The sequence below is a fragment of the Bos indicus x Bos taurus genome, chromosome 3, assembly GCF_003369695.1.
Source record: "Bos indicus x Bos taurus breed Angus x Brahman F1 hybrid chromosome 3, Bos_hybrid_MaternalHap_v2.0, whole genome shotgun sequence".
NCBI lineage: Eukaryota > Metazoa > Chordata > Mammalia > Artiodactyla > Bovidae > Bos > Bos indicus x Bos taurus.
This window is the reverse complement of record NC_040078.1, coordinates 15,539,719-15,551,175: the sequence shown is the minus strand read 5'-3', so window position 1 is coordinate 15,551,175 and position 11,457 is coordinate 15,539,719. Positions and strand designations below refer to the sequence as shown.

The 11,457-nt window shown below is 59.8% G+C and overlaps 1 protein-coding gene across 13 annotated transcripts; it reads left to right on the top strand.

Annotated features, from left to right (window-relative positions):
• Window positions 1-71: 71 nt before the first annotated feature.
• Window positions 72-10,251, top strand: ADAM15 (ADAM metallopeptidase domain 15). 13 transcript variants are annotated; one of them, XM_027531492.1, is made up of 23 exons: window positions 72-245; window positions 1,439-1,545; window positions 2,168-2,244; window positions 2,679-2,757; window positions 2,933-3,009; window positions 3,102-3,294; window positions 4,084-4,149; window positions 4,232-4,300; window positions 4,377-4,546; window positions 4,690-4,774; window positions 5,211-5,359; window positions 5,408-5,609; window positions 5,853-5,945; window positions 6,076-6,380; window positions 6,467-6,668; window positions 6,926-7,003; window positions 7,469-7,541; window positions 7,674-7,812; window positions 8,189-8,258; window positions 8,886-8,957; window positions 9,381-9,452; window positions 9,711-9,835; window positions 9,935-10,251. In XM_027531492.1, exons 1-23 carry the CDS (start codon window positions 167-169, stop codon window positions 9,975-9,977), a joined length of 2,625 nt encoding a protein of 874 aa, XP_027387293.1. In that variant the 5' UTR covers window positions 72-166; the 3' UTR covers window positions 9,978-10,251. The 13 variants fall into 13 exon arrangements, 11 of the variants coding, with proteins under 11 accessions (XP_027387293.1, XP_027387283.1, XP_027387312.1 ...); XM_027531482.1 differs by having other exon boundaries at window positions 8,883-8,957; XM_027531511.1 differs by having other exon boundaries at window positions 73-245; window positions 5,435-5,609.
• The last annotated feature ends 1,206 nt before the right edge of the window (window positions 10,252-11,457 follow it).

Below are 11,457 nucleotides of genomic sequence, written 5' to 3'. Positions count from 1 at the left end.
GGGCGGGGCCTCAGGGCGGGGCCTGGCTCTGGCCGAGTGGGAGGAGCCTGGGAGGGGCCTGTGGCTGCGCCTGGCTGCGAGGTGCGAGAAGCCGACCCGGCAGCCGCGGCTTCTCGGCGCCCGGCCCAGCACCTGCTGCCCTCGCCCGGCCCCGGGCGGCGCTGCCATGCGCCTGGCGCTGCTCTGGGCCCTGGGGCTCCTGGGCGCGGGCAGCCCATTGCCCTCCCGGCCGCTCCCAGATATAGGTGAGTGCCTGGCCAGAAGTGGGCCGGGGGTCGCCCTGGGAGGACGCGCGGGGAAGTCGGGAGGCCCTGGGGTCCTGGGGTCGGTCGGAGACCCCGAGAGACCCCATTCAGAGCACAGCCTGCCCTCGTCTGATGTTCTGGGCCGAGGACCCGGCGACGGGGAGATGGAGTGGGGAGGGAAGGTGGAGGGATGCCGGCGCCCCCGGGCCGGTCATCCTCTGCAGGGTCCCCGAGGACACTTTCAGGCTCCGGGACTGGGCACCGCGGGGCCTCGCCCAGCACCCCCTCAGGATCGCGATAGTGGGGCTCTGCTCCCCGGGACTGACGTCTTCGCTCCTCTGGGGCCTAGCTGATCGTTCCACCCGGTGCCAGGGCGCCGAGAAGGCACGGCTCCTAGGGTTTGGCGAAGAGGGTAATTCCTGGCCCCTCATCCCAGGCCCAAGACGCCGGCACCCCTCAGCCTGGTGCTGATCCCACCAGAAAGCTCGCCGAGCGGGAGGGGGCCCGGGAGGAGCCAGGAATGGGAGAATTGGCCAGGAAAGAGGCTGGGACACCAACTCCTCCTTGGAACTTTCACTTCCCGCTGCTGTCTTGGGCTGGGGGCCGAGAGGGCAGGCGGGGGTGGAGTGTCCGGAGGAGAGCGGACTATTGGGGGCGGGGGGCGGACTCCTGGAGGAAGCAGAGGCTGTGGGGAGCGGGTGTGCCTAACTGGGCATGAGGGGTGTTTAGGGAGGGGGGTGTTTGCAATGCTCACCCAGAAATGGGCGTTCCCGGCATCTCTGATGTGAGGAAAGGGAGGGTGAGTGGGCACTGGGCCACAAGGCTTCGCCCAGTCCTGAGAGGGGGCGTTCCAGGGGAGGAGGGGGCTGGGAGGGAGTGGGAACAGGGGGAGGGTCCCTGTGAGAACCTGGGATTGGTCTGAGGGGGACAGGGAAGGACAACAGGCTGGGCAAGCTGAACTTCTTTCTCTGGGAACTTGTGGATGGGTTGGTGGGATGAAAGGGAAACACTGGAGAGAAGCCCCCACCCATCCCCAGTATTCTCCTTTAAGTCCCAGAATGCAATGTAGGAGTCCTTCAAGCAGAAAAGAGCCTTGATGGGTTGGGAGCCAGGTGGGTCAGAGGGCAGCAGCCACCTCCAGCCTGGCGCTGATTCTCTCAGCACTCTTTTGGGGTGTCCTGGGAACCCTGCAGGTGTCACTGAGGAGATGCAGGCAAGGCCAGAGAGGGCCCAGAATGGACCTCTGGAGCCCCAGATCCTTCAGGACAACCCCACATTCAGCCTAGCAGAGGCGCTTCAGGTGAGCCTCTCTCTCCCCTCAAAGAAATACATTCACACCCCCCACCACCCTGAGTAGTCAGGTGTCTCCAGACAGAGACAGGCTGAGAGCAGGTGAGTGGACTCCACAGCAGCATGGCCATCCCAGGTCTGCCGCCTCTCCCTGCACACCCCAGCACCTGGCTTCACTTATCCCCCCTACTCCCATCTACACACACATCTGTCTGCCTCAGCCCCACCCAAGTCGTCCATCTCCACTGAGGCCAAACTTGCTCTCTTGGTCTCATGTTGTCGGTTCTCTCAGTGGGGGGACTTGGAGAGGGTCGGGCCCCACCAGATACCCTCCCCTCCCAATTCTAAAGCTGAGTCAGAGGAAGGGCTGGGGCCTGCACTGGGCCCTCCATGATGCTTCCTCTCTGGGCAGGAAGCCGAGAAGGGGCGGCTCAGATACCTTCCTTGACCTCCCCACACAACCCCCCAGAACAATGCCCCAGGCCAGGCAGGGCTTCCTGGCCCCTCCCTCGGGATCCCCCCACCAATGATCTAATCGTCGGTGCTCTCCTAAGGGCCTGAGGTTTTCTGGTTAGAGAAGATAGGAGTTACAGACAGGGCCAGGGAGGTGACATGCCCTCTGGTACCCACAGACCAGTCTGCCTGAGGCTTTGCGGATCAAACTGGAATTGGATGGTGAGAGTCATATCCTGGAGCTGCTGCAGAATAGGTAATAATGATAGCAGTAATGTTACTAATAACACGACTAACAACTCATATAGCATCTATGATGTGGTACTACGATGTGGTACTTACGTACTAAGAGCCTGAACTCACTAAATCTTCGTAACAACCTCTATAAAGTAGATACTGTTTGTATTATTATTGGCCTCATAGATGAAGAAGTCAAGGCACAGAGAGGTTAAATAACTCCCCCAAGGTCACACAGCTGGTGGGTGCTAAAAACTAGATTGGAACCCAGATAGCCTGGGTTTGTAGCCAGTCTATGGCCCAACCATCATATTCTGCTACTTGAGGGGAAGCAGGAAGGTCAGGGGGATTGCCTGGCCTCCAGCCGCCCCTCTACCACCTCCAGCCCTCAAGCTGTCACTGCACCATCCTAAGAGGCAGCTGACCCTGCCCTCCTTTTTCTTCATTCCGCAGGGAGCTAGTCTCAGGCCGCCCAACTCTGGTGTGGTACCAGCCTGATGGCACCCGGGTGGTCGGTGAGGGACATACTCTGGTGAGTCAGGCCATCTTGTGCCCTGTTTCTGGCCTGAGGGGATTAAGGGAAGGGGCAACTGGAAGGTGGCATTCCTAGAGGTTGGGAGGACACTGCATATCCTCGCCAACAAGCTAGTCACCTGGCTCAGATCTGGCCTGGCCTTCAGGTCAGCACTCATGCTTCTCTGCTGTAGGAGAACTGCTGCTACGAGGGGAGAGTGCGTGGCCACGCGCACTCCTGGGTCTCTCTCTGCACCTGCTCCGGGCTCAGGTACAAGCGGTCGATTCCATGAAGGTGGAGAGAGTGAGGGTAAACGAGGCATGGAGCTTGTAAGCTTTCTGACTTCCTGCATCTTTGCTTAGGGGCTTAGTGATCCTGTCCCCAGAGAGAAGCTACTCTGTGGAGCTGGGGCCCGGGGACCTTCAGGGTCCCCCAGTTGTCTCCCGGATCCAAGACCTCCTCCTGCCACGCCACACTTGTGCCCTGAGCTGGCCTACATCTGTGCTCCCTCAGGCTCTACCGGAGCCCTCCCTGGGACAGCGTCACACTCACCGGGTGAGGAGGGAAGGCAGGAGGGCTGGGCTTCTGTTGTTCCCGGGGTTGGCCCCCTGGCCCTCAGAACTATTGGCTCATAGTAACGATAGTTCCTGCTCACGGAGCGATTTTGCAGCACCAGGCGCTGTGTAAACATTAACTCCTTCACTCACCCCAGCAACCCTGGGGCATAGGTGCTATCCAGAGCTCTGTTTTAGTGAGAAAACTGGCTCTAAGAGGTTAAGCGACTTGGTCAAGGCCACTCAACTAATACATGGTATTTCCAGGATTTGGATGCAGGCACTTGACTCAAACCCTTCATCTGTCTTATGATCCAAACACAGAGAGCTCTCACTTGGATATAGCAAATACATAGTTACTGATCATCAAGCAGTAAGAACCCAATTTATTCAATGGGGATAATGGAACTACCTACCTTATAGGATTACTGTGAAAATTAAATGAACCTACATACATATATATATGTATGTAAATGCTTAGAACTCCAATCTGTCTGGCATATGTTAAGTATTTCATGGTGTCAGCTATTTTTTTTTTTTTCCTAATTTGGAAAAAGCACAGAATTTGAAGCCAGAAAACCAGGGCTCTACTCCCAGCTTCATAACCTATTCTTAGTCCACTTGGGCAAGTCCCCGGCCTCCCAGGCTCTCAGTGGTTCTCTGTAAAATGGACTCTTCACTCTCTTCGCTTTGACCACACAGGGTGGGTGTGGACACAGCCTGGCCAGGTGGGCGTGGCTGCGGGTGGTGACTGGTGGGTGTGTCTGATGCTCCTTCCTCTTGTCCACAGTGGAGGCGGGACGTGGTGACAGAGACCAAGATTGTTGAGCTGGTGATTGTGGCTGACCATGCCGAGGTGAGCTGGCCGGGCCCTGGCTGCCCTCCCCTGGCCTCTGACAGCCGTGCTACCTTTCCTGGCCACTTTTCTTAACCCGCAGGTCAAGAGGCACCGGGACTTCCAGAGCCTCCTGAACCGCACCCTGGAAGTGGCCCTCCTCCTGGACACAGTGAGTGTCAGGCCTGACAGCATCCCTATGGCCCCCAACCTCGGGAAGCCCTCTCCTGAGTCCCATTCTCTTTCAGTTCTTCAGGCCTATGAACGTCCGGGTGGCACTAGTGGGCCTGGAGGCCTGGACCCAGCACAACCTGATAGAGATAAGCCAGAACCCAGGTCTCACACTAGACAGCTTCCTCCACTGGCGCAGGACGAACCTGCTGCCTCGGTTGCCCCACGACAGCGCCCAGCTGGTGACGTAAGGCTTCCCCCAGGGCCAGCCAGCAGGGTCTGGCTCTGCCTTGGCCTGGCCAATTTCACACCCCAACTCCCTCCCCGAGGGCCTGATGCTCTGGCCACTTTTACTTTGACGCCCTAACCTTTGACCTCTCAATCCCACAGGGCCACTTCATTCTCTGGGCCCATGGTCGGCATGGCCATTCAGAACTCCATCTGTTCTCCTGAGTTTTCAGGAGGCGTGAACATGGTGAGCTATGACCACATCTCCTCCCCGTTCCGCATCTAGGTCCTGCCAGCTGTGGCGCCATATATTCACGGAAACCCCCAGCAAAGTTGCCAGCCCCAAGCTGAGATTATAGAGGGCAGGGGTACATGAAAGGTGCCCCTCGCCTGTGGCCAGCTCATCATGTCTTCACCTAGAAGCTCTGCCCATTTCAAGGGGGCGGGGGGACAGCTGAGGCCCAAAGAACAGTGGTGCTCTCCCAGGGCCATACAGTGAGATATGGGGAACAGAGCTGAGCCAGAGCCCAGGTTCCCTACCACCCAGGCCTGGGCTCTCCTCCTGGTTTAGAAGCACTTAAGGAGGGAGGCAGGACCTGCTCAGGGCCCAAGAGGCCAGATGAAGGGAGAACAGGAGCAATCAGGCTGGTGCTCGACCTGGGCTTTCCCCTCCCCAATGACAGGACCACTCCACGAGCATCCTGGGAGTCGCCTCCTCAATAGCCCACGAGCTGGGACACAGCCTGGGCCTGGGCCATGACTCCCCTGGGAACAGCTGCCCCTGCCCGGGTCCAGCCCCAGCCAAGAGCTGCATCATGCAGGCCTCCACAGAGTGAGTAACTGCAGGGTGGAGACAGAAGGGGCAGGGGCAGGTCCGCAGCCCCAACCTCCTTGCTCTCATCCCCAGCTTCCTGCCAGGCTTGAACTTCAGTAACTGCAGCCGACAGGCCCTGGAAGAAGCCCTCCTGGGCGGGATGGGCAGCTGCCTCTTTGAACGGCTGTCCGGTCTGCCTTCTATGGCCAGTGTCTGCGGAAATATGTTGGTGGAGCCCGGGGAGCAGTGTGACTGTGGCTTCCCAGATGTAAGCGCCTCCCCCAGAGCTTTGCCCCTGCAGCTCTGTGCCCTCACCCTGGCTCATCGGCTGTCTCAAGCCCCCAGAGCCCCTCTCCCCGCCTGCCTGTCTGTGGGGACAGCAGGCAGACTGTGGGGCTCCAGCTCTCATCTGCCGTGCAAATGCCTAGGGTTCAGGCTCCAGGAGGCAGTTGGGGTGGGGTCCCAGGCCCAGCCTGCTCTGATGCCTGGCCGTCTGTGCCCTTCCCTACAGGAATGCACCGATCCCTGCTGTGACTACTTCACCTGCCAGCTGAGGCCAGGGGCCCAGTGCGCATCTGATGGACTCTGCTGTCACAATTGCCAGGTGGGCACAGACTGGACCGGCCACCCAGAGCCCACCTGCCAGGGGCCAGGGTGGAAAAGGTCACCCCAACTCCCAGGGCCTGGCTGGATTTGCCCCACCCCCACAACTGACATTCACCCACCCTCCACAGCTGCGTCCAGCTGGCTGGAAGTGTCGCCCCACCAGAGGTGACTGCGACTTGCCTGAGTTCTGCCCAGGAGACAGCTCCCAGTGCCCCCCGGATGTCAGCATGGGGGACGGTGAGCCATGTGCCAGTGGACAGGCTGTGTGCATGCAAGGACGTTGTGCCTCGTATGCCCAGCAGTGCCAGGCTCTCTGGGGGCCTGGGGCCAAGCCCGCCGCACCGCTCTGCCTCCTTACTGCCAATACTAGAGGGGACGCCTTTGGGAGCTGTGGGCGCAACCCTGATGGCAGTTATGTGTCCTGTGCCCCTCGGTAAGTGAGGGAACCTGGCTCCTCCTCTAGGTCTGTGGGCATCTTGGCTCCACCACACTGACCCTGCACCTCCTCCCTCACCCCAGAGATGCTATGTGTGGGCAACTCCAGTGCCAGGGCGGGAGGGCCCAGCCTCTGCTGGGCTCAGCCCGAGATCTTCGCTGGGAGATGCTGGAAGCCAACGGGACCCAGCTGAGGTTGAACTGTAGCTGGGTACACCTGGACCTGGGCAATGACGTGGCCCAGCCCCTCCTGACTCTGCCTGGCACAGCCTGTGGCCCCGGCCTGGTGAGCAGCCTCGGTGGGCAGGGCCAGGTGGGGAGGGATGTCTGAACTGCTGTGAGCAGTGCCCAGGCCTCGTTAGCCACCAGTGCAAACAGCGCAGTCTCTGAGGGGAGCTCAGATCCTCACTTCAGATGGAGCAGAGTCCTGTGGTCCTGTGAGCCTTGGTGTCCCCATCTGTAAACGTGTGGCGGGCCTCAGCCTCCCAGTGCCAGTAAAGTGTGTTAGAGGGTGATCTTTGCTCTTCTCTCCCCACTGGGCAGGTGTGTGTTGAGCAGCAGTGCCAGCCAATAGAGGTCCTGGGAGCACAGGAATGTCAAAGGAGATGCCACGGGCATGGGGTGAGCTGGCATGGGGGGAGATGAAGGGGAAGCAGGGGAGCCTCTGGGAAAGAAAATAATGGTGGGCTTTGCAAACAGACACACCTGGGTTCTAATCCTTGCTCTACTGTGTCTTAACTGTGGGACCCGGGAAGGTTATTCACCTCTCTGAGCTCAGTTTCCTCATCTAACGGGCATAATAGTAGTACCCACTTCCTGGGCACATGAGATGATTACAGCACTAGCTCTGGCACAGTGGCTGGCAGATAGAAGGCACTCACCGCGTGAGTTCAGTCTAATTTCCTCCGCCGCTGGCGCCGATAGAGTCCCTCTCTCCAGAGCGGTGGCACTTCCACCCCCTCATCCTCAGCACACCTCCCAGCCATGCTGGGAGGAGACAGGACATCTGAGATCCTGAAAAGCTGGGGACAGGGAAACACGGCCCCAGAGAGCCCAGCTCCTCACTATCCCACCTGTGCATCCTAGGTCTGCGACAGCAACAGACGCTGCCACTGTGAGGAGGGCTGGGCACCGCCAGACTGCACCACCCACGTCAGAGGTAGCACGGGGCAGGGGCAGGGGCAGCTGAGAGGGCATCCTTCATCGCCCCTCTTTTCCTGATCCCTTCACTGCTGGTTCCCTGTGACCCCTGACCCTTTCACCTTCGCTGATCACCTAACCTCACCCACAGCAACCAGCTCCCTGACCACAGGGCTGCCCCTTAGCCTCCTGTTGTTGCTGGTCCTGGTGCTCCTTGGTGCCAGCTACTGGCACCGTGCCCGCCTGCACCAACGACTCTGCCAGCTCAAAGGACCCAGCTGCCAATACAGGTACCAGCCTCCCTGTAACCAACTCTCTCAACATCTCTGTTAAGGACAGCAGCTCTGGAGCCCTGCTCCCACCCCCTGGGCAGCCCCCAGGCCACACCCCATACAGCCCCTTCCCTGTTTGTGCCCCATAACTCTTCACCTCGCGTGTAGACCCAGGTGGGGCCACTGCGGTGCTAGGACCATTTCTCTCCAGGAGCCCCAGGGCTGGATGAGTGGGGCCCTCCCTCAGGCTGATCAGCTTCCCCTCCTCACCTCTGATTTGGCCTAAACCATGCTCCAAAGGGCCACAAAGGATTAACCCCACTCCAGGGCTGCCTATGGGCACAAAATGGTCTGAGGCTGAGCCCTTGCCCTCCTTGTCTTTCTCCACGCTCAGGGCAGCCCAGTCTGGTCCCCCAGAACGCCCAGGACCCCCACAGAGGGCCCTCGTGATGCCAGGTGCCAAGGTAAGTCTGTATGACAGAGCAGAGAGGGCCCCGATCCAGCCAGGAATCCAGCCTGGGCCCTGGGGTGGGGGTGTCCAAGGCTCTGAACTCAGAGATAAGACTTGCATCGCCCATGAGTCAGTCACTGGAGTCAGGGCCAGCCCTCCCGCCACCTCCCCTGCCGCAGGCTGAGAAGCAGAGTCCAGTCTGGACTGGGAGGGGCAATCACCTAGAGGAAGGGGCGCTGAGCTCTGTGAGCTGGCCAAGCCAGTGGCTTTCAAAGGCGGGTCTACCTGTGCTCCCAGCAGTGGCGCCCCAGGAGGGCATGAGGGGGTGCTCAGAGTGGTCTTCAGTGTGCCAGGACCTGATGAGGCCCTGGTCACCAGGTGTAGAAGGGCCGGTGAGTGCCTCTGCCCTGAGCCCCCCGGATCTGATGACAGGAGTGCGTGTGTGGAGGTGGTCTGCATGCCTACCCCACCACTTGTCACCCACTCTGCATGCAACTGAATAACCGCACGCATGCACAGCCCCCACTGCCCCTGGGGCCCTGGCTGCCCATCCCTGAGCACTAACACCTCTCTGCCCACATCTGTCTTTCTGCTCCCTCCCCCGTCCCCTGCCTGTCTGCTCCTCCTGCTCTCTCAGCAGGCTAGTGCTCTTGGCTTCCCGGCCCCTCCTTCCAGGCCGCTGCCTCCTGACCCTGTGCCCAAGAGACTCCAGGTAAATCTGGGCCAGGCCCGGTCCTGGCCCAGGGCAGGTGGGAGGCTTGGTGCCCAACCGCAGCTCTCATCCCTGTTCCCTGCCAGTAGCACTCGTCATTAGGGGACCAGGGTGCCCTCAGCCTTCAGACACTCTGAGCCCCAGAAGCAGCAAAGGGTGAGCCTCCTGCCTTGGTTTCTACCACCATCTAGTGGTCAGTGGCGGGACTGCAGTTGGCCAGGGACAACCCCCCCCCCCCCCAGTGACCCCCACCTTTCTCCCCTGAGGCCTCTCCTGGCATGCGCTCAAGCCCCATTCGCATGCCCCAGTTCTCTCCTGCCCCCTGGCTGACTTTGCATGTTGACCTGAACCCTTGGGGAGACCCATCGCATGTCTACTGCCCCTGGCTGTGCTCTCATAGTCACTGCCCCTCTCTCTGTTCAGGCTGAGCTGGCAGACCGACCCAATCCCCCCACCCGCCCTCTGCCCGCTGACCCGGTGGTGAGGCGCCCAAAGGTAACCGTGGGGGGAGAGAAGGGCACAGCCTCTCCCCCCACCCAGGGCTGTGGTGCTGGTGGCCTTGGCAGTGGTGCTGGCGGCAAGACGCCCTCTGTGCCTGAGGCCACATACCCCAGTGGCATCTTTAATGGTGACAGGTTCGTTTGGAGACACAGGTGACCTATGGTGCCACCTCTCAAGCTGGTGCTCCCCAGCATCAGTGTGTCAGAGGTGAACAACATGATATGCTCTCCCAAGCTGCCTTCTCTCTCTCAGTCACAGGGGCCCACCAAGCCCCCACCCCCGAGAAAGCCACTGCCTGCTGACCCTCACGGCCGGCGCCCTTCTGGTGACCTGCCTGGCCCTGGAGCTGGAATCCCGCCCCCAGTGGTACCCTCCAGGTAGGAGAGGAGAGGAGAGGCGTGGAGAATGGGTGGATTGGGCGAGTGGTCTGGGAAAATAGCACCTCTGACCTTTTTTCTTGGCTTTCCACATCCCAGGCCTGCGCCGCCGCCCCCAGCAGCGTCCTCGCCCTACCTCTAACTTCTCCTGAGGTTCTGCTGCCTCCAGCCTGAATTTAGGACGCCAATAGGCAGACCTGACCCCTGAAGCCCGCCACGGTGACTGAAGGAGCCAGAGCTGTGGAGCAGGAGTCTTAAGACACCGGGTATCTCCACTTGCTGTCAAACAGCACTCTGGGGACTGGCCCACGCCGCGGCATCTGGGGGTTGGGGAGGGTCTGGGAGCTGGACGGAGATAAAGGAAGTGCGCACAGCCTGTCTGCTGAGTTACAATAAAAGCGAGGTCTTGGGAGCGCGCCTTTAAGTTTGTCTGCTTTGGGAAGGAGGGTCTCCCCAATTGCGATTCCAGGTCTGGCCGCCAGGAGACGCTGCCGCCTCAGACGAAGACAGAATAGGGAGGGCTAGAGTCCCAGGCTGGGTGAGAGGATCCCTGGGATGCTCGCGGCTTGTTTCTGCCTGGCCTGTGATGTCTCTGCATAATCCAGCACCACAAAGAACGCTGTATGCCCTCTACCACCCCCAGTCGCCAAGTTCTCGCCCCCAACGCTGCGCGGCCCTTTAGCGGCGGCCACTGACAAACCCGTCAAGCTGTTGGACTCGCCTTCCCCACCCTCTGACCAGTGGCTAGGGAAAATGGAACTAGCTGGTGTTCTCAGAGCCCCGGAGCTGGGACAGGGCGGGGCAGCGGCTCCCACGATTCCGAGGCCGCACACCTGCCTCCCCCCTCCCCCACCCCACCGGAGGGTTTGGGAACAAAGGTGCTTTGTACCGGCCCGCAACCACCTCATTGCTTCGTCTTGGAGACTGTGGCCTTCGTTCTCCCAGAACGAAGGTGTGGGGTGGAAAGGGACAGGTGCCAATCCCAAGGCAAGCATCAAGCTTGCCACTTGAGGCTCTGTAAAGGGTGGGGTGAGGGGTCCCCGGGAGGCGATTTGTCCCTTCCTCTCGCTGTATCTCTAGACGTCCAAAAAAAGAAAAGAAAAAAAAAAGGAGCAATGTGCCTAAGATGGCTGGATAAACTTCATGGATCCTAGCCCCGCACCTCTCTTGCCTCTTTCTGGGTGAGAGGCGTGGGCCCGTATTTAAATCTTCCAAAGATTTAATCAGGCTTTCTACCCTGTATTATGGCTTTCCAGGTGGTGCAGTGGCAAAGAATCCACTTGCCAATGCAGGAGACGCAAGAGACGCGGGTTCAATCCCTGGGTCGGGATGATTCCTTGAAGAAGGAAATAACAACCCACTCCAGTATTCCTGCCGAGATAATCCCAAGAACAGAAGAACCTGGCGGGTTACAGTCCATGGGGTCACAAAGAGTCAGACACGACTGAGCAACTGAACACACACACACACACACACCCTATATTAATTGTTTTTGTTTAGTCGCTCAGTCCTATTCTTTGCGACCCCCATGGACTCTAGCCCGCCAGGTGCCTAGCGATCGAACCTAGGGATCGAACCCGCGTCTCCCGCACTGCAGGCGGATTCTTTACCGCTGAGCCACC

Excerpts from the sequence above, each read along its gene's own strand:
- ADAM15 (XM_027531482.1), top strand. The coding sequence starts at position 167 with ATGCGCCTGGCGCTGCTCTGGGCCCTGGGGCTCCTGGGCGCGGGCAGC. Across the intron at positions 3,010-3,101 it reads TGCACCTGCTCCGGGCTCAG|GGGCTTAGTGATCCTGTCCC; the intron begins GTACAAGCGGTC and ends ATCTTTGCTTAG. Across the intron at positions 7,004-7,468 it reads GGAGATGCCACGGGCATGGG|GTCTGCGACAGCAACAGACG; the intron begins GTGAGCTGGCAT and ends TGTGCATCCTAG.